This window comes from Ochotona curzoniae, unplaced genomic scaffold (assembly GCF_017591425.1).
Source record: "Ochotona curzoniae isolate NIBS_2020 unplaced genomic scaffold, NIBS_Ocur_1.0 contig_2754, whole genome shotgun sequence".
NCBI lineage: Eukaryota > Metazoa > Chordata > Mammalia > Lagomorpha > Ochotonidae > Ochotona > Ochotona curzoniae.
Genome location: NW_024465582.1, coordinates 24,563,780 through 24,590,575, shown reverse-complemented (window position 1 = coordinate 24,590,575; position 26,796 = coordinate 24,563,780). Strand labels below are relative to the sequence as shown.

At 39.1% G+C, this 26,796-nt stretch overlaps 1 protein-coding gene across 2 annotated transcripts in view; it reads left to right on the top strand.

The window, feature by feature from the left end:
• ARL15 (ADP ribosylation factor like GTPase 15) overlaps positions 1–26,796 on the top strand; it is a 399,440-nt gene that overhangs the window by 172,632 nt on the left and 200,012 nt on the right. For both annotated transcript variants that reach the window (XM_040977531.1, XM_040977532.1), the window contains exon 4: positions 11,007–11,215. In XM_040977531.1, coding sequence (XP_040833465.1) covers positions 11,007–11,215 — 209 coding nt within the window. The remainder of the gene's footprint in view (positions 1–11,006; positions 11,216–26,796) is intronic.

Genomic DNA, 26,796 nt, shown 5'->3' with positions numbered 1-26,796 from the left:
GAGCTGGGTCTTTGCGGTCTGTCTGTAGGTAGGCTGCCACCCTTCCCTGGGTCACCTTTTTGGGAGACTTTGGTAATTTACTTTGGGATGAGCATGTGCCCTCCCAGACAGAACCTTCCTGGTGGTAATCAAAAAGTAACTGAAAACCTGTAACTCTGTCATGGCAGGTGTACAAAACAAAGAGAACTGCGGTCTCTGACTTCATAAAAATGCAAAATACAGGTGATTGTCTTGATGCATCATTTGTGTTTTATACTAATTATTGACAACAGTGCATGAGCACAGGCTGCTTTGCGCTGGCGTGTCTGTGTACAGAAGTGTTCTGACTCTGGGATTTACAGGAGGCCTGCCATTCTAAATGAGGAAGAAACAAAATCATGAAGAATACACACTGAACAGTGAAGGTCGGATGCTTGTGTGTGTGTGTGTGTGTGTGTGTGTGTGTGTGTACAGACATTTGTACATAAACTATTCGAAACAGCAGTCTTTGAAACAGTTTTAAATAGATCTTGATCCTGTGTCAGAATGGAAAACATGAGCCAGATTAACCAGCTTTTACACAAATCTACCCATGGTGGTTTTCACCCATGTATCTTAAAAAGGGCAGTCTCTTTATTAGTCAGCCATGAAAATAAATCCTAATCTAGTATCAGGGTTTTAAGAAAACTCAGCATTGTGGAACCCTACTAGATACCTAATAAATGTTTCCTCTCATGTCATCTGCTCTCTGTCCTCAGACAAATGTATTCTTTAACAGTCCAATTAAATAAAATGGAGAGAGTGGACTTGGTACCATTAAATGGCACTCTCTCTTCTTCTGTGTTCTTCATTTCATGGGAAACTATATTTGGAAGTGAAGGCCTTGACCTCAGGGAATGTTTCAAACTCATTTGTCATCTTCTTGGCTGATACTGACTCCTAATCTTTTTATCCTATGACATGCTTCTTTCTACAGCCCTCTGTTCCCAAGTGGTGTATGACACATCCGCGTGTATATCTTAAAGTTAATTAAAATTAATTTTATTGTGAGAGTTCCACTTGCCCCTGGAGATAATAGGATACATCCCGTAGCATCAAAGACGGAAGGTTGGCAATTACTGATTTCGTGATATGATTAAGTGTGAAGAAATCCATTTAATGATATATGTGATATAGTGGGCTAATCTCGTTTTAATATATAGTAATTGTATACAAAAGGAAGTGTGATCACCTTGAGATATGATTTTAATGGTTCATTCAGATTCGGCTATGGAAACTTTTCATTTGGAATTGATCATAGTACCTGCATTCTCTCTATAGTAGCAGTTTCCAAGCAAAAAGGGGAAATTTACTTCTGAAATCGCAAAAGGACTCCTCTGCTTTAGAAAGGAGCTCTAAAGACACGAAGCTCCAAAGACTTGAGGCATAAGGAAAAGTTCTTATAAATTGCAAAAATCAGTGTGCTTACCCTTAGTTCCATGGGCAAGTAGCCCACATAACCACCCTGTTAGCCCTCACATTAATGTAATTACCGAAGATGTAGAAATTTAAAATTTGACATGCAGGGAGACAATGAGTTTTCATTCACTAGTTTGCTCTCCAGATACCCCACAGTAGCTGGAACTAAGCCAGGACTGAAGATAGGGTCTGGGAACCCAAGCAATCCACGTCTCCCATGTGGGTGGCAGGAACTCAGCTGCAACTGTCACTGCTGTCTCTCAGGGTGTGCAGCCACAGGAAGCTGGGATCAGGAACCAGAGCTGGGAAAGGTATTCAGGCACTTGGATGTGGGATGTAGGGCTATTGCCTGTTTCTCTAGATCGTTGTTCTCAATCAACAATATTGATGACCTACTCTTTGTCAGAATCTGTATAGACACCTGGAGGCAGGGTAGTGAACATGATCAACAATGGGGATCTTGAGTCATTTCACCAAAGTAAATTAGTGGAACCATGAAGACAGGTGCCCGATCAGAAGGGTGTGCTTGAACAAAAGCTATGGAAAAAGCTGTGAAAAAGCAAGTTATAAACAGTGTCAAGAATTCCTAAAGGCCCGTTTTGCATTTAGATTTGTTTGTGCTTGCTTTTCTCCTGTTATTATCCAATTATGTTTTATTTACACATAGTCACTGGTGGAAAACAAATGGGATACTTGTCTGCAAAGCCTCTGCCTTACTCCAAAATACTTGACCTCTAACTAATGCAGTCCTGTGAGCCACTGGAAAAAAAGAAAAAATGGCACAGATATGAAGGCATTGATGCACTTATAACAAAGGGAGGAAAACATAGTGAAGCACAATGCTAATTATGTATGTGTGTGCTCTCGGTCTTGCAGACAACACCAGCTTCCGAAGATATGTCTGCACACAGAATCAGAGAAACCTGCTTGATGCTGGTTGGTGGGGAAGAAACTAGGTGATAAAAAATAATGGTGAAAAGGGGAGATTAAAGATGTAGAAACAAGTTACTGGGAAAGAAGAAGGCTTTATCCCAAGGAAAAGTTTGCTTTGTGTTTGTAGCATCAGCTATCTCTGGACCTGAACTGCAGATGAAGTGATCATTTACATGTTCCTTTCAGTTACTGGTAGACTTTGGCTTCTAGATCTTAGGTTTCAATGTAGACCAGTAGTTGTTAAGGTGGTCAAATAATAACAGCAGGCCAGGCACTGCCTGGTGTGGGTCAAGCAGTTAATGGAGAACTATTACTTAGATACCTCCTAGGTAGTAAGGATTAAATGATACAATTCATGTGGCAGAGTGCTTAGAGTGTTACTGTTATTTGTCATCATTACTAATTATCTCCTAGCTTAGGCTTTCTAATGCCTCCTCTTCACCATGGAGTCCTCTGTCTCTCCTAGTCTCTGGTATCAACCTTCATCATTCTTGAATGTCTATGACACATCTCTTCAGTAAGCCTGCTTAGCCATAGAATGCTCCATTTTTTTAAAAAAGATTTTATTTTATTTTTATTAGAAATAAATACAGATGTACAGAGAGGAGGAGAGACAGAAAGGAAGATCTTCCATCCAATGATTCCCTCCCTAGGTGGCCCCAAATGACTGGAGCTGAGCCTGGAGCCTCTTCTGGGTCTCTTATGTGGTTGCAGGGTCCCAAGGCTTTGGGCCGTCCTCGACTACTTCCCCAGGCCACAAGCAGGGAGCTGGATGGGAAGCGGGACCACAGGACTAGAACCGTTACCCATATGGGATCCCAGTGAGGACTCCAACCATTAGGCTACGACACTAGGCTATGGCCCAGAATGCTCCATTGTTTATTTCTTGCCCTCAACAGCTCTCATTCTCTGGACAGCAGTACCATGTAGTACTGTTGAGTGATGCTTCTGCCTCAGCCCTGCAGATCAAATTTCAGTTTTTTTATTTTACTACTCAGGAAACAGTGTATTGCTTATTTATTTATTTGACTACCACTAGAAAGCTTGACCAATTATTCACACCTTTATATTTTGTGTAAGCCATTTAGGAGGTGTTGAATTCTTATACTTTGATTGGTGTCTGTGCGTTGGGAGCAGGGAGGTTGGTGGAGTTTGAATATTTTTATTTTAGTCCTTCCTTGGTTGTTACTATTTCGGTTTTCAAATCAGATTGCCTGAGGCTGTTTCATGGATGAGAAAAAGAATCACAAGCACCACCAACCCGAACAACAGGTTCCATAGATAGCAGGAGTAAAAAAAAGTTCAAATTCTTTTTTTTCCCCCCAAGATTTATTTATTTCTATTTGAAAATCTGAGTTACAGAGAGAGGAGAAACAGAGAGATCTTCCATCTGCTGGTTCGCTCCCCAAATGACTGCATTGGTTGGAGCTGGGCTGAACTGAAGTCAGGAGCTAAAAGCATCTTCTGAATCTCCCATGTAGGTGCAGAGGCCCAAACACCTGGGCCATGCTCCACCAATTCCTCAGGCCATTAGCAAGCAGCTCAATTAGAACTGGCATCCATATGAGATGTCACCATTGCAGGTTGAGGTTTAGCCTCCTATGCCACGGAGCCATTCCCAAGTTTAAAATTATGAATTTGCCTGAGTTCTTACACCAGCTCTGCTTCCAATTCCAGTTTCTCGTTGATACTCTCTGTGGGAGGCAGCAAGTATCGGCTCGAGTCCTTGATTCCCTGTCACTCTTCTGGGAGACCAAGATTTGGTTCCCAGTCCCTCTCTCCTGTCTTAGCCAGGCCTTAGCTATTGGAGGCATCTGGAGAGTGAGCCAATAAATAGAAGGTCTGTTATCTTCTGTCTCCCTCTCTTTTAAATAAAATGAAGATAAGGAGATGAATAAATAAATAATTACTCTTCTCACCCTTCCCTTCTAACATTTTCTCCCCTAGCTGGAAACCATTCCTCTTAAAGTCATGCTACTGAGGTAATCTTTGGTTCAAGGCTACACCCTTCACCGAGATTGGAAGGCTGTTTACAATTCAAGTTTGCCTGAATTGGCTCCGTTCATGCATCTCTGATCTCACTAAGTGTTCCAGGGGGAAATTATTCTCACTCCTTCCTAATTTCTTAGAACTGTAGTAAGAGGATGGAACAAGGCGACTCTCTGACCTCGTCATCCTGAGTCTTCCTGCTACCACAGGTGGCCAACTGCAGTCCAGGTTGGCCTGCTGGCTAAGCCTGTGGTCACTGCTTCCTGCAACAGGATCTCAGGACTGGGGAATGGCAAGGCCCTCCTGGGTCAGGGAGGTTCTGTGTGCTTCCTCGCACAGACAGTGCTAGACCTCTGCAGCTGCTCCTATCTGTGGTTTCCAGCAGTCTTGCGTCAACAATCTGTTATTGAAAATACTGTCCAATCCAGTAGCCACTAGGCATGTGTGGCATTTTAAACTAAGTTCAGTTGACAATTTGGACTCTTATTTGTACCAGCCACATTCCAAGTACCCACTGACCACCTGTGGCTAGTGTCAACCATATTAGAAAGTGCAGATATAGAATATTCATCACAGCATGTTTCAGTTGCACAATGAATATAAAAAGTAGATTTCTGTACAGGTAACTTTGAGTAGTTGTGTTTCTTTAATGTTGATCCCTGAAATTGCTATTCCTAATTCCCTGGGCTCATCTTTTCAAGAACCACTCTTTTAAGGAACTTTAATTTCACATGAAGGATATTAACATCTCTTTGACTGTTTGTGACAAAATAGGCTTCTAAAGTTGATTTGAACAATAAATATCTGCTGTGCTCGCATAGGCAGTCCTTATAAAGTTGGTGGCTGGTTCTGCCACTGAGCAGTGTCTCAAGGATGTAGTCTGTCTTCATGTTCTGGCATCCTCGGTGTGTAGCTATGTCTCCTTCAAGGTTGCTGCTTGGGTGATGCTGTGCAAAGCATCATCACTCTGTCCCCCAGTGAAAATACAGACACAAAGAGAGAGCTGAAGAGCCAAGTGTTTTCAAGAAGCTCTGTAGATTTAGGTGGCCAGAACTGATTCCTGTGTCCATGCTGCCACAGTGCGAAGCTGAAAGGATGAGTACCTGAAACTTTTCACTTCTATATTCATGGGCTGGCTCTTCTGTGAATGATAGAAAAGCTAAAATGTTCTGTTGACTGCTATATTCCTAGCAGCTAGGATGATGCCAATGGATTCAGCAAATTTTTGTTAGATGAGTGGATTAATGAATGTTGAATATTGTTAACATTCCTAGTGTGGCCTGGATGGGAACTTATAGAAAGAGGACTTGTCAGGCTTCTGTCATCTCCCTTTACTCTTTCTAAATGTTTATTTTATTTGAAATGGAAGGAGAGGAAGGTTAGTAGAAGAGGTGGCAGGGAGATAGAGAGAAACAGACAGACCATCCCGCTGCTAGTTTATTCTCCACATGCCCATAGCTGCCAGCAATGAGTCTGGGTTTTTCCTGTGGGAAACAAGGACTCAGGTCCTCAAGCCATCACTTGTTGCCTCCTAGGGTGTATGCATTAAAAGAAGGTAAGAAGGTGGAGCTGGAAGCAGAGTGTGTATGGGATATGGGTGCCCCAGGCAGTGTCTCAGTCATGGTGCTGAATGCATACCTGTTCCTCTGTTTGGATGGTAGTACTTCATTCTTTTGGCTGCCAGAATGAACTCTGAGATTTTCTAGGGGTCCTTCTTCAGGTATCCTTGTGTACTCAGGACATTTGGCAACACTCTTCACCCAACCTCCTGAGTGTTAAAACTACTGCCTTTTTTTTAACCTAAGCATACACCTAGACCAGTTTGAGTAGGATGTTTGACCATTTTATATATAACATTCGTGGTTTAAATGACACAGAACACACAATTTTGGGTCATTAGAACTAGAGTGACCTCACACTTCTGCAGGATGCTGTGTCCTGTGTCACTCCTTTCGGATTTGATTTGTAGGTTAGGAATGTTTGGAGCCTACCACTAAACAGGTGTCCTTAGCCTTCCAAATTAAGCTGATGCCTCAAGGTATCTGGCGGCTGGGTCATGACACAGCCACTTCTCATTTTAGTCTGATGACTAAACTCCCAACTAAACAACTGTATACCACTCTTCACCTCTTTGCTGGTTTCTTTGGTCCCAGTCTGAGTTACGCTGATGCTGAGACCGTTGTTCAAGAGACTGAAAATGAACTTTAGAACTCCAAGCTATATTCGTATTAAATGTTAGAAGTGCCAGTACTACACAGAAGACTGTAGCATAAGGTTAAAGGAAAAGATCCTTGGATTATTAATAACATTATTCCTATGTCATATAAGGGACATTCTTTGAAGCTAGAGCATTTTTCTTCATCCAGCAGTGTTGTCATTAGATTTATTGCCATTTTGTCTCACTATTTTCAGGCGCCTTACATATTTTTAAATGTGGCAAATGAAAATGTAATTTCTCATTGAAAAAGACAACCACATGAGATGGATTTCCAGTGAGTCCCATGTGTTTCTAATGGAGAAGTTCAATTAAAATATTCAACTAATATTCTTCTCTTTATTCTTGATTCCCTGAACATCATCTAATGTGTGGCCATATTTGTTCCCTGTGATGGATTTACAGGCCTTGTTGTAATTACTGTTGCTTTCCAGGATTTGAGGGTCTGAATTAACAGGAATAGTAGTTTTCTAAATACCTCTTTAAGCCCTAGCTTAGTGATTTGTATGGGATAGGTATATAATAACTTCACGGAACTAACTAGTTGAGCAATTTTCCTGGACATATTCCCATACTGGGCATTAGTAAAAGCCTAGGTACTTGGCTATCTTTTTTGTTCCAACTGGTTCCATTTCTCTTCCCCTCTAGTTTATGTGATAATAGAGTTCTTTCTTTAGCCTTCTCAGTTCTGGTCATCAATTCCAACATTTTGAGTGCGTTGGAGCTGATTGCATGTTTATGTGTGTCACTTTGGGCAAATAATATGAAATTTTTGTGTCTTCATTTCCTTATAGATAAAATAAAAGTGATAACAATATCTACTCGATCAATTTGCAATTGATACAAAATCAGTAAAATTGTAAGCTTTATATGACTATGGAATTTATAATAAAGCTTGCATTTCACATTGCTCATATTATGGGAACATTTTGTGTTACATATCTGTTAGTAACATCTATAGTGATCTTACAAATGGATACTTATGCATTCAACGTTTCTGTTGCTTTAAATATTTACCACTAGGTAACTGTGATTCCCCATTTGTCCCTCAAGCTTATGGATGAGCCTCTAGCATATGGATGGTGTCTGAATGTAGCTTGTAGCAGATGCTGTTGGTATCTTACCCAGATCTTCTTTACTGGGCCACTGCATCCATCTCCCAGCTGCTGCAAATATTGGCTGCTAATGACTCACACCTGTACCCTTCTCCAGAGGCCTGCTCTTGGCTGACAGTAATTGCCTCAACCAAATATGTTTGGGAGATTATGAGATCAGGCCCCAACCCCCCACTTGCTCCCCAGAGGTGGCTCATAGCCAATGACTATACAGGGTGAAATAGCCCAGTCCGCTTGTCTCTGGACTGGACAACTTCTGTGGTTTAACCCACATTGTAGAGTTCCTCCAGGGAATAAGCTGAGGCTAAATTTCTGAAACCATATACTTTCTTAGTTTCTTCTATTCTAGTTTGCTTGTTGCCCCCAAACCATCCCCCCCATTTCTGCTGATAGCATCTGTTGATAATGAGGTGCCCAAGAAATGCCATCTCAGTCAGGCAGTTCTCCCAGGGAACCTGACCTGAGATGTTCCGTTTGAATACGCCTGTTGTTTCCTTGGTTCCACTCTCACTTATACAATGAGTTCTCTGTAGTAAATGATAGTCAACTTAAATGTCCTCTGTATTTTGGTTGTGTTTCTGTTTTTCTGAACTCCAGCTTGACACATACTAACCTACCTCATTTCTCATTGCTGTTGTGTATTTAAATGCAACTTAAGATGTCCTTGACTTTTTTTGTTGTTAAAGTGTAGCATTGTGGTACATATCCCAACTTTTAGGATCTGAAATTAGTTTCAAATTCTGAGTCAATCAAAGCCTTTCTTTTGATTTATATGAATTTTATGGGCTCATTTTTTTTTTTTCAGTGCTTAGCACTATGCCTGGAATATAGGAATCACTTAACACTGTTAATACTTTTTTGATCCATGTTGGGTGAGATGCTGATGACTTCTTCCCAGAATACCCAGTGAGTGCCTGTGTGACAGTGATTATTGTAATCTATCATCAACTTTAAATTGAGCTTGTTGGTGTCATAAAGGGGGGTTTTGACTCAATGCGAGAAAACCCTGATGAAAATACAATGTTTTGGGCCCGGCGGTGTGGCCTAGCGGCTAAGGTCCCCGCCTTGAACACACAGGGATCCCATATGGGCGCCGGTTCTAATCCCGGCTGCTCCACTTCCCATCTAGCTCCCTGCTTGTGGCCAGGGAAAGCAGTCGAGGATGGCCCAAAGCCTTGGGACCCTGCACCCTTGTGGGAGACCCGGAAGAAGTTCCTGGCTCCTGGCTTTGGATCGGCATAGCATTGGCTGTTGCACTCACTTGGGGAGTGAATCATCGGACGGAAGACCTTCCTCTCTGTTTCTCCTCCTCTCTGTATATCTGACTTTCCAATTGAAAAAAAAAAAAGAAAAGAAAATGTTTGAAGATTTCAATGCTGAAACTGTTCCCATCCTGGCAGATTTCAAGCCATCAATATGATGTGACTGATCACAGAATTGGGAAAAAATGCACACAAGTGGCTGTTGCCAGCCTGGCAGGCCAACTCTGGTCCTCACTGTGCATATTCCTAGCACTTGGCACAGTGTGTTGAACATAGGAAGTAACTATTCAATAAATGCCTGAAACAGTTATTTTTTTAAAGGTGTATTTATTTTTGTTGGAAAGGCAGATTTACAGAAAGGAGGAGAGACAGAAGAATCATCCATTTGTTGATTCACTCCCCAAGTGGCCTCAACAGCCAGAACTGAGTGATCCAAAGCCAGGAGATAGGAATCAGGATCTTCTGCTAGGTCTCCCCCGTGGGTGCTGGATTCTAAGGCTCTGGGCTGTGCTCTACTTCGTTCCAAGGCCATAAACAGGAAAGTGGATAGGAAGTGGAACAGCTGGGATATGAACTGGTGCCCATATCAGATGCTGGTGCCTGTAGATGGAGGATTAGTCAAATGAGACACAGTTATTAACACAGTTATTAACTGGTGAGGGCTTAATCATATGTAGTTCATTGTTAATATTCCTTAGATCAAGTTTTTATTTGATATTCCAAAATATAGCTCTTGCCCCTCCAACAGCTCTGGTGAATAGATACCGTGAGCCAAAGTAATAATATCATTCTTCATGATATGATCATAAATGCCCTTGTATTCTCCTGAGCAAGTCATCACTATCTCACAGGTTGATCTAACTTATGAGTTGTCATGATTGAGAACTACTCAGTTCACTTGTTTCAAGTCAGTTTCCTCGAAGGATTGGACTAGATATTTGTTCCTTTTCTTCCCTCCTGGAATGGCCTTCAGGCTACACTGTGCTGGTTACTGGAAATGCAAAGAGGAATAGGAGGGGTGCTGGCTGAGGAAAGGCTCCACTTGTGTTCTGGAAGCATCTTTTCTCAAGGAGGCTGTGAATGTTACTCCTCCCTGTGAGTTATCTCCCCAATGGATTTAAACAAATTTAACAAAGACCAAAGTTGAGTTATTTGTGAGTCTAGCACCTTGGTACCTAAATGCTTTGTGGCTAATAACTCTAGTTGGGATTAAACAAGGCTTTCAGATCAGCTAGCCCATTCCCTTTACTGTGTCCTGAATATCACAGAGTAGGACATTTCTTTTTTTAAAAAAAATATATTGTTTTTACAGTTCTGTAGCCTGAAAAGTCTGAAATCAGGGTGTCTCGTCTAAGAGGGTGTTCTTGCTGCGTCATGTGGCAGAAGACAGCATGTGGCGAGAGACTGGGGATGTGCAAGCGGATTTATCTCTTCCTCATCTTTCAGAGGCAGTAGTCCCAGGCTGGGCTTCCCCACATTCCTGACCTTATCTGACCTCATTATTTCCCAAAGACCTCGACCTCCCAACACCATTAACGTGTGGATTTGCAAATTGAATTTCCAACACATGCACTTTGGGGAAATACAATAAAACCTTGGTACAGCTGTCTTAGAAAATATCACCATACCAATGTGAATGGGAAGAAGCCTTTGTTGAGCATCTGAGTCATGCTGCTTTCTGAGCTAAGTTCACACTCAGTTTACAGAATGAGTTTCACTTAGTGTTACTCAGTGAAGTCTGTGAATATTTTTCTGGGTTTAAATCTCAGTTGATGTCCTGTTCCCTCTCACATGTTTTGATAGGCAGGTCGTGAAGCAGGACCTACACTCTTGTTTTCTCATTGCAAGCCACGTCCACCTGTAGGTTCTGATGCTTCATTTGTTCTCAGCCATCACCATCTCTGCTTTTTCTGAATTCCTGATATCCACTGTGCAGAGTTTAGTGTTTAACTTTTAAATGATACATAGAATTCCAATAGGGATTGCTGTTGTGAATGCTTTTCAATTGCTGAAAGCTAATTTTTTAAAAAGGAAAACCTGTTTTATTTTTGACAGGGGCCGATAATATCCGGAAGTACTGGAGCCGCTACTACCAAGGATCTCAAGGGGTAATATTTGTATTAGATAGTGCCTCTTCAGAGGATGACTTAGAAACTGCTAGAAATGAACTGCACTCAGCTCTCCAGCACCCACAGTTATGCACTTTACCATTTTTAATACTGGCCAATCATCAGGACAAGCCAGCAGCTCGCTCAGTACAAGAGGTATGTCTCATTCCTGCTGTGACTCTTTGTCGACTTTGTTGGATTTTTGCTGCCATGTGTACAGTTAAGGATACACTGTCATGTTGTTTTCAATATAGAGCCTTGGGCCTCTTAGGACAAAGAAAACCTCGCTTGTCTAATAAGACCTCTTTACGGACTTAACCCTACTTGAAGAGAACAGAGTATTTAGTACCTGATTAGCAAATGTTCGAGGACATGTCTGGGTACTTTGGTCATCTGTGTTGAAGGGCTCAAGGCCTAGTTAGTTAACGTTTTTTAACTTACTTAGTTCATTTTCCTTCTCTCTGACTTTGCAAGGAATGCGTCGTGGGTATTACCATGCATCCATTACTCTTGAATGCATGTTCTTGTCTCTGAATTGCTCAGTGTGGAGTAGAGCAGTTGAGTCTGTTTCTATAATCAACCAGGCTGGAAATTGATGTCTTCTCTTGCAAGTTGCATGCCACCAAATACATTCTCGTAGGGACCCACTCTTCATCCCCCTTGCATTCTTAGTTTGTATCTGTCCTAAGAAAGCAGAAGGCTAATTCTGGACAAATATTTAGCATAGCACTCCGTCCGCTGAGCCGATTTATAGAACTAAAGTAATAAGCTATGGGACCAATTTTCAACATGTAAGCTTGAATTTATTATAAGTACAGAAAATCAAAACTTGACCCTTGTGACTTATCCTTGTAACCTCAAGTTGTGTGCTTCCTCAAGTGATTGTGGAATAAGGTGACTCATTGGAATGACATTGCTGTCTGGTCTAAAAGGAAGAAAGGAGCCGAGCACTCATCTCACTCCATCTTCACGTTTAGTGGGCAGCCATGGAAGATGGCTTTGTCCCTGTGCCTGTCTACTCTCCTCTAAAGGTGGAGTAATGCAGTTTATTTTCATAATGTGAGTAGGACTGAATTGGATAATTTGCTTTGAAGTTTATAGTACTAGCAAAAGTAACCTGTATGTAGAGTCTTCACCTAAGTTTGTGGAAGACATGAAGATGAAAACTTAATTGTTAAACAGAGTTCAGAGAGGGCAAGGGAAGGGGGAAGGGGGAACATCAGAGCCTAGGAAAGGTTGTTATAAAATGAAATGCAATAAAAAAATATATGTAAATTAAAAAAATAAACAGAGTTCAAATACAAATAAAACCAATTCCAAAAGGCACTGTAGCCCTGGTGCCTTCCTGATCTGTTCTAAGGACCTTAGGTGAATCTTCAAACTTCTTAACATCGGATTTTTTGCCTGTAAAATGAATAATAGTGTGTGATGATGGGTAGTTAGCAGTATTATGATTGTAAAAATACTTGGCTGAGGGCCCAGTGCAAGAGCCTAGCAGCTAAAATCCTCTCTTTGTCCATGCCGGGATCCCATATGGCTGCCAGTTCTAATCCCGGCAGCCCTGCTTCCCATCCAGCTCCCTGCCTGTGGCCTGGGAAAGCCATCGAGGACAGCCCGAAGCCTTGGGACCCTGTGCCCACATGGGAGACCTGGAAGAGGCTTCTGGCTTTGGATGGGCTCAGCTCCAGCTTGGAATGTGAATCATTGGATGGACGCTCATCCTCTCTGTCTCTCCTGCTCTCTGTATATCTGACTTTCCAATTTTTTTAAAAAAAAAAAAGAAGAAGGCTTCCTCTGTCTCCTAAGTTTAAAAAAAAAAGCACTTGGCTAAAAGTACATTGTTATTCTGATAGACAGTAAGCCAGTATAGAAAATGCAAATATGTGAATCATAAACTGCAGACCACAAATGAGTAACAGGTATGTCTATAAAATATAATTCATATTAACATATTCTAATATTGGATAGATATGGCACAAGTACCAGTAAAACTTCAAATCATGCTTTTCAAGATATCTCAAGTAATATCTCAAGTGATTCTTTTCTTTTACTTTTAAGTTTATAAAACCATTTATTTTTCTGTTAACTACAAATAATTGGGACAAATGTGTTATTTAAGCCTAACATGTGATTTGCATTGACCTTCTATAGGTTTGAATGTATTTGAACATAGCAAGCTTTCTGCAGTGAAGGCTTCTGCGGAGGTCTTGTGTGTGTTAACTGGCTATCTCTGCTAGGAAAATAGCCAATACCCTTCCCTGCTTTTGTGACTTATCTTTACTAAGATAAAGAGTTATAAATTTAGTCATAAATATGATTTGGAAATCATTTCAAACTTATATAGCGTGAAGTATATGAGAAATTTGATTTTATGTTTTATTTGTATTATCTATAAATTTGCTTTCCTTAAGAAAAATTTCAAAGATTTATTTTATTGGAAAGGCAGATTTACATAGAGAAGGAGAGACAGATAGAAACATCTTTCATCTGTGGGTTTATTCCCCAAGTAGCCCCATGGCCAGAGTTGCACCAATGGAGCCAGGAACTTTTTCTGGGTCTCCCACATGGGTGCAGGGTCCCAAGGCTTTGTGTCGTCCTCGACTGCTTTCCAGGGCCACAAGCAGACAGCTGGGAGGGATTTGGAGCAGCCGGGATATGAACTGGTGCCTGTATGGGATCCCAGCACATGCAAGGCAAGGACTTGAGGCACCAGGCTCTTGCACCAGGCACTTTTCTCAGAAATTTTGCTTGTATTGGAAAGACATTTTTGCAGTCTGTTTTGAAAGTATTTTCTTGATGATGATATAAACAAATACCATACAGGTACATATTATTAATGTCTTAGGCTGCATTTGTATAGGGGCAAATTCCATTATAGTCTTTGGAGATTATGGAAGCAGATGAAGTGCTCTCATTTGTTTCGGGCTTGAACCAAAAAAGAAATGTTTTCTATTTTCCTCATTTCTTAATGTCAGAGAAACTTACGAAGAATGAGTTAAAAAGCCTTGTTGAACTACTCCTAGTAGTGTTTCACAGATTAAACCTGTTTCCTGTTGTTAGCATAAAAATTTAGTTGTGAAACCAACTATCAAGTGTTTGGCAAGGAATAACCTTAAAATATGTGGAGTGCGCATGGATAGAATAGTGGATAAGAGATTGAAAAGTGAGCAAAGTCACATGTTAATTGAAATACATTTGGAACTAGTCATTTTTATTATTCATTCTTGCTGTGGGTTCTATTGCTCATAAACATTTTACTTACCTGTACCTGCTAATTTGCATACACTTTGTAAATTTCCAGGTATTAGAAATATCAAGAAAGATGCATGTTGGTTACCAAAAGGCACTTAAGAATGTTAGGATAAGACAATGAGTCATAAATGCTTATTGTTGCTTGCCCTTCCTTCATTGGAATTCTTATATGCTTCATACATGATGTAAAAACATGTACGATTATTTGTCCTGTTGCTGTAGTAAAACATGACCAATTAATTTGTTTAGAAAGGATTTCAGAATATGGACCCCAGCAGTAGGTGGAAGCCTGTGAAATCCGAAAGAGAAAAATGAAATTGTCATTGGTATTCCAGCATAAGATAAAAATCCTCCAGGAGTTAGTATTTTTGCCTTCTCCCTATTGTGAGTTAACCATGTTTGTGTGGTGTATTGCATTAACAGACAAAGACAATGGTGGAAATCCCTGTGAGACTCAGACCCGGGGCAGTGTGCCTGATCAGTTTGCTTCTGCCGTCTCAGAAGCAAGCAGTCTGTGTTCAGAATACTTGAAACTAGAATGTTAAGATTTACTGTCTTGAGATTTGTTTGTTGTAACATGTTTTTGTTTTTTTTAAACAAATAAACTGTTTGTTTAAAAAAAAATCAAAACACTAGGAAAAAGAACACTCTATACTGTCTGGAAGCCAAGCGATTCTTGCAGCAGATGTTTGCTCTGTTCACTTTGGGAGGTGTAGTTACCATCATTTTGCAGAATTTACTCTTATCAACTATTTTTCTCTATAGAAAACTTCAATAGGAAAATCTGTAATTATATCAGATGGCTTACTTGCTACGTTAGGGAAAATTCTGGTCTTATTTAAATGATGAACTATGAAGTGAATAATCTCAATAGTGAGTAGGTTGGTTTTTTCATTTGTGTGGCGTTGTAATTGTATCTGATTTGTTTTACAACTCCCGCAGGAGAGCATTCTTCAGTTCTGAACTTACTTAATAGATCAGGAGCATTTCATGAGAAGTTCAGTTAATAGAGTAGCTAATACACGTAATCCTGTTTGCCCTCTATACAGTTGCTAAAGGTGGTTCTCCTACCTCCCGACTTTTTGAAATCTTATTTTCATTGCATTTGGCATTTCCACATTTTAAATTGGCACATTTTGTTAACTTGGAAGAAAGAGTTCATGTCTGAAGCACTCTGATTTTACTTTTGCCTGTATCCTTAGTTCAGACATATTGAGCTTTCTCAGTCTGAAGCACTATGTTGACTTTCTGTTGAATACTTTTGTTAAAGCAGCTATTAGCTAAGAAATGCAAACACTGTAAGGCAGATTGTGGAAGTGGAATTGTGAGGTCAGATGGCTGTTGGCTCTTTCACTCTACCACAGTTGGCTGCTTAAGTGGAGTATCAGCATCACAGTTAACATTTGTGATCGGGATACCCCCAATTGCCATACAGTTCTAATTCAGTTTGTCAGGTATGCACAGAATTTGGTTTGCATTGAGAAAGAATGGAATATAAATGTGACAGGAATATTTACAAGCATTTTTATAATGATATTAATGTGATTGGTTTTTCATACTGTGGCTTATTGTGGTCATATCATTTTTTGAATAATACATTCAGTGTGTCATGACCAGCTTGAATTCTCACATTTTAGTCTATCAGTATCTTCTGGAACGTGGTAATTTTGTGATCCTATGACATTTAGCTATAACATTTTGTTATAATTATTTCTAAATGCTTATTTCTACTTTAAGCACTGTATCTCCCTTTCTTCAGTGTGTGGCCATAAATAGTAAATCTGTAGTTACATTTTTTATTTGTAATTGCTGCACATTACGTCAGATCTTTTCTGGTAACTCTGTGAAGTTACCAGTACTTTCTTTTATTTTGCATGACAAAACTCTTATTAGATAAGGCAAATCAATCTTTATGTCATATAAAATGTTTAGGTTAATTTACTTTCCATCTTTGGAGAAAGATGCATGTTTGCAGAATCAGCACTGGAAAGTGTCATCTACTTTAAATCTTATGAGTTTCCCAAGTATCATGACCTGCGTCTTGGCAGCATTTTAGAATACTGATTTGTTTTCACATACAGCATTGTGCATACCTATTGTGTGAGCAGTTTGAAAACTCCCTTATGGGACATATACTTATTGTAAATAGATATGACATACAAATACTTCTCATCCATTCCTTACAGATCTACTCCACACTGCTATCACTAAATCTTGGGGAGGCAGAGAGAAGGGGATAGGGAAGTCAGCTTTCCACTAAATGACTCTTATCTCTTAAAAATGTTTACTAAACTGTGGGGTTGAATTGGCAATCCATTTGTCCCAAAGATATCACTATAAGTATATTTTATAGAGCAACTTTCCAATTGAAAACACCAAAGCAGAATATTTTGCTAACATTCATTCACCTTTTCCTTTTATGCATTCTTTGAGACATTTTTCCCCTGAATGCCTGTGTTTCTTATTTCCATGAGGCAATACAGTATTATGAGAATGTGCTGTATCTACCAGAAATGAATATAGTCACTTTTGACAAGTATGCTTCATAAAGAAGGTCCATTTTATCCAAAAAGTTATGTAGGTAGAGTAATAATATGTTGCATAATATGTTAACAAGTGTCTGGAAAGAATTCATCCTGGTCTCTTACCAAACCCTTACTGGTTTTCACATTTTTTATTCCTTTTCTTCACTCATATGCATTTAATATACAGGTTGGAAGCCTTGAAACCTCTGTCAGTTCTTCCTCTCTCTCTCCCACATCCAGCTGTTTCATCACCCCTGCTTCTCCTGTGCCCCAAGAATGCTTCCAGTGCTTTCTTCAAGTTCCCATCCCCAGATCTCCTCCTTCCTCCCACTTACACAGACCACCAAGAGCAAGCCTCCTATCTAATCTTTCATGATACCCTTGTTAAAAACCAGGCAGTTTCTTATTCCTCCTGCGATCAAGTGGAACTCGCACATCTTGGGTATGAATATATTTCATTGTTGGATTCCTCCTTCTTCCCTCAGTTGCACTCACTTGAAACTCACTATTCATGTTTCCCTCGAGATTGAGATTTTAAGATATCTCAAGTGACTGGGTCTTTGCCACCCAAGTGGAGGACCTGGTTTGACTTCTCATCTCCCAGACTTAGCTTGTGTAGTAACCAAATACTAGTTTTTATAACATGCAGAATTGGAATATATAACTAAGGGGTGAAATTCATTCATATTCTCTCAATACATACTGCTTCCGAAAGCCCAGAGAGAAACCCATTAATTGGTTTTGAATAAAATCAGTCTGACTTCAATAGTTATGGTTCATTATTATACTTTGAATTTGTGCATAAAGTGTTATAATAATGCTTAAAAGACTTCCTTAGTGTCAGCAATAAATGACATTATGAGTTAAAACATCTCATTTGTTTTTATTAATCTGAATTTACTGCTTTAAAACCATTTGAACTACAATTCTACAAGGCTTCATCATGTGCCTGTTTCCCATACAACAAATATAAACAGTAAAAATTAGTTTGAGATGCTAGCCAATGAAATATGCTCCTTATCATTAAAATATAGACAATTATTTGAAAATATAAGAATATTATTCAGTCAAGATATTCTATTTTCTGAGAGGAATTTTGAGAAGAAAAAAGTAATCAGGAATGCTGTTCACAAGATCCTCAAATGGACAAACATAAAATTTGAAGGCAAAAGTTAATAATGGTTCAAACTTTTCATTTCTTTGATGCTTGTTCCCTTTTATTTATTCACTTTTTTCATTTGCAAATGAAAACTCAGTTACACATTCCATGGCTTCGAAGTTAATAAAACATTTGTCGAGTTAAATTAGTTTGAAAATAGACACACAGTTAACATCAGTAAGGTACTTTGAAGATAAAAAGCACAATAAGCGTTAGTTATTATCATTATGATAATTATTATCATTATGATTATTACATAGTGTCTGCCTAAAAATACTTTGAGTTGCTCTCAGATGACGAGACTCCTACAAGGGGTTCATATGCTGGATTCCATCCAGAACCAAGGATTTGAGACAGATGCACTACATTTTTTTCTTAGTAGACCAAGAGGTGTCTTTGGTTACTCTTTCCCTCTGGTAAGCAAGTAAATAAATAAAGCTTCCTGATGATTCTGTAATGCAGAATCATCAGAACTCACCATGAAAAGTATGGTTGTTTTCTTTTGTAAACTCTGAAAAGATGCCTGGGGAGTATACATAGATCTTTAAAGATTCTAAAGTATGGATGGTGGTGATTTCTAGTCAGAAACCCTTGTCATTGAGTTAATTACTTTTGAGTCAATAGACTTAAAATTATCATTTTTAAATTATACAAAGAATATATGGCATAATATGGGAAGAAGATATGAAACATTAATTCTTATTATAAAAGCGAAAATGATATCTTTGGGAATTTCTCAAAATAACGAAGAATAACTTAAGGAGAATCCTTTAGATTATTCTACAGAGAGAAGACTTCAGGAATCAGCAAAATTCCTTAAATGATACTGCCAGATGGGCACAAGTCATAAAGAAAATATTTAAACGTTTTAACAAGCAAATGTATGGAAGTCAGACTCACCCCCGGCCTCATCATCAGTTAGGCTTTAGTGACATGCCTGAAGAAGACATTCCCTAATATTATTGCAAATTAAGTAATAAAAGACCTCAAGAGAATGAAAAGAGAAAAGGTGCCTGGAGCCAATGAATTACAATTGACAACCTAAAGGCAGTTGAAGAACCAATTGCTGGAGTGATTGCGAAGCTATTCATACTGTGCAGCAGACAGAGCACAGCACAAGCTGAACAATGGTTCAGTTCAGCAATATTGCTTCAAAAGAATGGGGAGAGGGGAACGGGAAGAGCCACTGACCCTGAGACCAATTTCCAGGCAGCTGCACAAACTATATACTGTAATTAAAGGTTTTCACCAGTAATCACAGCAAAGCCAGACTACAGAAAATCTTGAAGAACCAGCAAGGTTTATAATGAGGCAGACATCCTTCACGTAAAGCTTGGAAAAAGCAGAGAAGAAAACCAGCTCGTTTCTGGCACGGAAGCTCTGCTGTGTTAGGCCAGTTAGGAAAATCACATATTTCTGGCCTTCTTCCTCCAGGAACAAAAAACATGTAATGAATGATACCTACTTTCATCTTTTGAGATGAATAGAATACTATGCTGCTTAAAAAGAGGCATTTTCTTCTTGCCATTTTTTTCTTTACCTATGAATTAATTACACAGGTGTGTAATGAAAGCAGTGTACTAAATGTGTTAAATGGTATGTATAGTAGACCCATAGCATTTTAGAAGTGCTCATTCTTTCACTGTAGATACTTGTGCATAGAAATAAACTAATGGACACTTGCAAACTGCTGATGGGACCTATTCCTTTAGTTTACCTGTTTAGTTAGCAGAGTCTCTTAGGTACAATTCTAGATTTATCCACACAACTTTGTTGTTTAAATATTCACACACCCATTTGGATTATGTGTCTTTGAAAAATAAACTATTATTTGTTAAATAAATAATAATGTGAAAGAAGAGACCTTGCAGATTTTGAGTAGCAAGAAGATAACCCATGGGGCTGTAGAGAAGAAATGTGGCATCTCATTTTGAAGCTACCATCTAGTTTTCTCTTGACTGGGCCTACTTCTTATGGTCTTTGCTGTGCTTGATATCACAGTATCTAATACTAAAGTAGGAATTACCTTCTTTACTAGAAATTCCAAGATATAAGCCTTACATAAGTAAGTTTTTGGCATAAAAATTGTAAGTATTCTCGATTGGGATGGAGGGGCTCATTTGGTTTTATTTAAGCTTCTAAATCACCATGTTCATGTACCTAAATTCACCTGTGCTGACGGCACTGTATAGATGGGGTTTAGGTTGTGCCTTACCTGAAATACAGTTGTGGACTGTAGGATTTTTAGGTTTAGATGGTGAGTAGTTCTCCAAATTGCTGAATTGCCTTCAGTGAGAAGTCCAATCAGTTGAACCTTACGGGAAGAAGGCTTATGTATGAACTGTGAAATGATTTGAGGGCTGCCTAGAGTGATACAATTTTTAACATGTAAAATTTATGTTATTTATTTTTAGACTGTGGTTATGACTAATAATTTGTCAAGCCAAGACAAGTCTTTATTGGAAGGGAGCAGAGTGGAAAATCTGTATAACTTGTGTATAGTTTAGACAAGGAGAACAAAGAAATAGCAAAATGAAAATAAGAGCTTGGCAGAGCAATCCTTGGAGAACAGCTGGTTGAAGAATTACAATTGTTAGCTGTGCTATAAAAGAAAGATATTCTCTCATCATGCTTCAGTATATTGCACTAAAGTGTGAGTAATCATTAGAGGGATCCTGAAAAAGAGGTCAAAAAGATCTCAAGATAAAAGTATAATTTCCGTGTTCTGAATAGTACCATCATTACTGTTATTGTAATTATGTGAAAGTACATTATTTTGCCCATACAAATGCTCCAATATCCCAAAATGTGAAAACACAATTAAAAAAAAACTTTTTGTCTTGTAAGAAGATTTATATCTTACTCATTTCTAAAAGTTGTTTAAACAGTTGCTTATCAAACTTATAAAATTGAAATAGTTGAATTGCTTGTTTTGGGCAATGGAAACACTACTGATTTCCCATATTGCAGTAAATTTCGTGAATTTTCTTTAAACTTAAGTTTGGATATCTTTTTCATTTTTTTTCTTATCATTGACTTTTCAAGTACTTTTGTATTAATAAAAAATAGATCCTTTCAAGTGATACAAGGGAAAACAGACAAAGTCATAGTGTCATAAAGACATAAAGTCATCTGTGTGCTTCAGTAAATGACCTGTTACTATTAATTCCTTGAGTGTGATGTGCCTATCTCTCTTACCTTTACCAAAACCTGTTTCTTTTTTATTAATTTATCATATCTCTCATACTCCTATTAGCACAGTTCTCTACTCCAGAAAAATGCAATCTGTCTTTTGATTCTGAATGTTACAGTAACTCCTGAATTGTTTATAACATTAGTTCCCCACTGTGTAGGTGTAGAAGGCATGGAGTGGAATTTTGTGGCATCTGGAAGAATGTCACATGGAGTCCTAGACATTGAGTTTTGGTAAAAATGCTCACTTCCAATCTATGGTCTTGTAGTTTTGTTTCTTCAAAATCCAATACAGGGGGAGGTGCTGAGGCTGTTAAGCTACCCTTGTCCCAGCTCCTGATTCCAACTTACCAGCACTGCAGGGCCAGGGAGAGAGCAGTGTTGGCAGAAGTGGTTGAGTTTCTGCCACCCATGTGGAAGATTCAGGCTGAGTTCTTGGCTCATGGCTTCAGTCTAGCCCCGCCCTAGCCATTGTGGGCATTTGGCATGTGAGGAGTGAATTAGTAAAGGGTATATCTCTGACTCTGTCTCTCTCAAAAAGTTAGAATATTGCTTAAATGGAATACAATAATCCAGTACTTTAAGAAATTTGTCTTACTTGTACTCTGATTAGTGTAGAATTGTTTCATGGTTCTTTAGCCATAGTAATGCTTAACCAAAAAAAGTGTTCTATTAGAAGTTATATCGTATTTTTAAGATACTAAAGTAAGAGATAGGCATGTAATCCAGGATTTACTTTCATTGGATTTTTTTTAAAAAAGCTTTATTTATCTATTTTTGTTGGAAAGTCAGATTTACAGAGAGAAGGAGAGACAGAAAGATCCTCTGTCTGCTGATTCACTCCCCAAGTGGCCCTAATGGCCAGAGCTGAACCAATCTGAATCCAGGAGCCAGGAACTTCTTCTGGGGTCTCCCATGTGGGTATAGTATCCCAAGGCACTGGGCCATCCTTGACTGCTTTCCCAGGTCACAAGCAGGGAGCGGGGTGGGTAGTGGGGCCAGAAGGACATGAACCATTGCCCATATGGGATCTGGGTGCATGCAAGGTAAGGACTTTAGCCAATAGGACACAGTGCCAGGACCGCACTGGGATATTTCAAAAATAACAACTCTTTTCCAAGTTAATTTGTCCACAAGTATGTCTGTTTGTAAAGGATCATGAGATTAATCCACTGTCAATTAGTAAATATTTTGTGAAGTATATGTCATTTAATTTGGATCTCCATGAACTACTTCAAAATCTTTAAAAACCCATTCCATATTTTTCATTAATAATCTGAATTATTAAAAACATGTATAATTTTTAAAGGTACAAAACCATACCATTTGTACTCATGTGTCCTGATGCGTTTTAATTTACATCTCTCTAGCTACCTTCATTAGCAGACTTTTAATGTCAAAAAGGTTGGAAACAATAAATCTTGCTTAACAACATAATGTAATGTGGATTATATATTAATTAATGAAACTGTCTTCAATTTGGTGCTTCTGAGAAACAGATCATTTTAACAAAGTTTCTTGTAAGAATTTAATCTCTAACTTAGGAGCGTGGTGTGAGTTTTAGGCAGTTTACCAAGTCAGATGATGAGAGGGGACTTTGAGAAATCAGGACCTCTAATCTTGCTAGAATTAAGAATCCATTGTGACTGAAGGAAGTTCTACAATGAAATGACTATACACTGCTTTGTTGTGTAGACTTTTTGTTTGGACAGAGCTAGGAACTGAATGCACACGGCGTCAGGAACCAGATAAATTGTGCCATTGCTGCTACCTGCAGGAAGGCAAGAGTCAGGAGCCCTGCTACATCTTGAGCCCACTCTACTATGGGAAATGGGCATTTTAACTGGTGCTGTAGCTACTAAGCCAACTGCCTACCCCTGTGTAAATGGATTTTATTTTGAAAAATTTCAAGCATACTAATAAACAGTATAGTGGGCAAGCCCTCTACCCTGCCCTCCCCAAACACATTGTTCAGACAGATTTAGCAAATATTAACATTTTACCACATAGTTTTGGATCTTCAAAGGAAAAAAAATTAAAGATATTGTTACAGGTTCTGTCTTTCCTCTCCCCTTTGTGGTATTTACTGTCCTTGTTTAAGAAGCAGATTGTGTCTTCAGCTTGGTTTTGATCTTCCCCAGCATTCAGTTTTACAGTTGACCTACCTATGCATGCACCTTGAAATACTACACAACAATGGTTTCTGTGATAAAAATTTGTATAAAAGGTATCTCATAGCATTTACTTTTTCATTATTATTTTTTGCATAGGATGCATATAAATCAAGCATGTTTTCACTGATATACTGTGTTTCACAACATGACTTTGGCATGATTTATTCATTCCCTTATTGATAAAGTTTAGACTGCTTCTGGATTTCTGGGATCATGAATCTGTTGGGTATCTTTCTACATATTTCCCGGTGCCTGTATGAAACCGTTTCTCAAGTGTACATATGTGAAGTTGGATCTTCTGGGTCATAGGCTGTATGCATCTTTAACTTGATGGATATTTAAGTTGGCACTTGGGGTTTGCAGGCGACAGGGAATAAAACTGTGAGGCCCTCTGAGTTTAAATCCTTCTGAATTTAATTCCTTCCCACTGTTGACCAGCTGAGAAATACAGGGCAAAAGCCAAGATCTGTTTCCTCATCTGTAAAATGGGAGTAACCTTAGGACCTACCTCGGAGGGAATTGTGGCAATTCAATAAGGATTGAGCTGATAGAAAGTGCCCTAGCAATAGGAACTGGGGCTCCCCGCTTTCCTCCTCCTTCTACTAGGTTTGTTAAGAGGATTAAGTGAGTTAATGTTCCATAAGGTACCTTAAACAGTACCAGGTATAAAGTGCCATGGGAGTGCGTGTTAAATGCCCAGCACTGAAACAGGAAAAATAAATCCAAATTAGGCACAGTAGGTTTATGTACTTTTGAGAGTGCTTAAGGAATAAATCCCAAATACCCACACACAGTAGTTTAAGGAAGAGCAAATGAGCAATGGAGACCTCATACATCCCTTACAATATTTTTGTTAGATTGTATTATAAACAATTTATTTTGCTTTCATTCACATTTTGAATATTTATCAGAAGCCTTAAAAATCATCAACAGATAAAATATGGTCCTCTTTAATTGTGAAGAAACTGAAAAAATCTAATCTTCTGGTAACTTTTCCCAAGTAAAGTTTGGTAGTTTGGAAAGTTTGATGCCAAGTCTTATTCTTATAAGATGTTCCAGATATATCATTCTATCTTGATTTTTGGTATTTCAAGTGTTCATTACCATTAAATGAGCTGTCTTGAAAAAAAAATAATGCAAATGAACATTCTACTTTGGAAAGCAGAAACATGAGGGGGATGACTGAACGACACGTGGGCCTGCCTGAAGATTTCCTTGGCTTTGCAGAAACCTGTTCTTCTCAGCCAGTCGGTTGCTTGTGTGTCTCCTGACATGACTGACAGGCTCGTTTCCTCTCGGGGGAGGTCCAAGAGGTTCCCGGGGTAATTTTGGAATTATGTCACATCCCTTCTTTCTTTCAGATTTCAACAGAATTTTCTAGCTTCCCAAATGGTGTGTGTGTGTGTGTGTGTGTGTGTGTGTGTGTGTGTGTGTGTGTGTGTGACTTACATTGCTCTTAAGTATTTTGGGATAACCTCCAATTGTTTTAAAGATTGGAATTTTCCTACAGCTTTTTTTTCCTTTGAGAAAATTTTAAGGATTCTTCCAGAAGTTTTCCTAAGTCCCAGGTTTAACAACCAACCCAACAAGAACTGATGAAAACAAATTAGTTATTTCAAAAATGAAAACGGCCTAAGAAGTAGAAAATCTGTCCCATCCCGTCTCTCTTTTCCTTCTAATCAATCAGACCTGTGTGTGTTTTAAACAAAAAAGGGAGGGTGTGCTCTCTACACCCCCACCCCCTTCTTTCTCAGTTTCTTTTGATCATTGATCTGGGTGACCCTATGCTCAGGGTTTTTTTTCTTCATTTGACATGGACAGATTTTTGAAGTATAGCTCTCCTTTGGGAAGCCTGGGCAGTTCCACTTGACTAACCTGTGATCTAATGAGCAGTGATGCAGGGTTACAGTGGCCATTTTGTGTGCTTTGGCGGCAGATGACCAGACAGAGTGGGAGAAAAGCAGTGTCTTGGGAGAAAAGAGAGACAGGGTGATCGAACAGTGTGAAAAAGACTTGTTAGCCCACATTAGTTTGCTTGATTTACTTCACAACAGGTCAGGAAAGGCCAACAGCAGGGTTGTCGTTAAATTGCAATGCTGAAAATCCTGGTATTAGAAAGCTTTCAGAGATCTGAAAGCTAGTAATCCCCAAGTTGGTTTTAACTCACCTTTGAATTGCAGCAAACAGGGTAGCACTGAACCTTCCTCAGTCTTCCTAGCGTTTCTGAAATAATTACATGTCCTTCGATGTTTTTGCTCTTCTTTTTTAAACATCCTGTCATGTTTGTCCCTTGTTTCAGTGAGCTTGCATGTGAAAGAGAAGCCAAACTGAGAGGGGTTGTTGTACTTTTTAATGCGTTGGGGTTAATGTTTTTTCCTGTTGTGAGTTACCTCTTAGCTTCCTTGCAAGTATCCTTTAAGGTGCAGTGTGTGTGAGCCGTCCACGTGTGTTTTGGAATTCACGTTCTCTTGCCTGGAGGTAGCCCTTCAGCTCATCCCTGCACATGAATACCAGTGGGTACCCGGGTACAGGTGCCAGTATGCCTGCCCTGGGGCATTATCCTCTAAATGATAACTGACAAACCCAAAGTAGATTTTATATAGCCCTTCTTTCCCTGCACCTCAAGCTCAAACTAATATATTTTGTGTTGTGCTGTTGGTTACACCTGTTAAGTGCAACACAATAAATGACTTACAAAAATATCCATGTTCTGTAACAAGGTGCCCAGGTTAAAGGTGATTAGAGGAAATATAAAGTGATCTTTTTAACTTAAACCCATTTTTTTTTTTTTTGCATTCAGAAGAACTTTGGAGTTTACATACTACACAAAATTTTACTGTGATTGATGGCATTTTGAACAGCTCACCAATACAATCATGTCCTTTTGGAATTGAACAACATTTGGTAGTATTAGCTTCTGGATTTTATTATAAATGTGTGAAAGTTGGGTGTGCGTTTCTAGTTATGTGTGTATGTGAAATGGAAAAGCTGGTATTTGAGTTTAAAAAATGGAAACCAAAGAGCCAGCGTTTGACGCAGTGTTGGAGATGCCTGTGGGGATGTGTGCATACCAGATGGCAATCTTTATGTTGAGTCCTGGCTCCTCTTCTGATTGCAGCTTCCTGCGAATGCACATCGCTGGGAGACAGCAGTTAATGGCTCCAGTTCTTAGGGGCCTGCCATCCAAGCGAGTGACTGAGATTGTGCTCTGGGCCCCTGTTTGGCCTGGTACAGCCCTGATTGTTGCAGGTTTTTGCCAGAGTGGGCCAGTGGATTTCTCTGTCTCGGTTTTTGAGGTCTCTGTGCCTTTATGCCTTTCATATCAATGAAAACAAATAATTGGATTCCTCACTGGGTAAATGATAAAATTCAAAAAGTAAATGGAAGCCAAAATATAGGGCAATGTTTTGGGCTAGATATGGTAGTTCCACTACT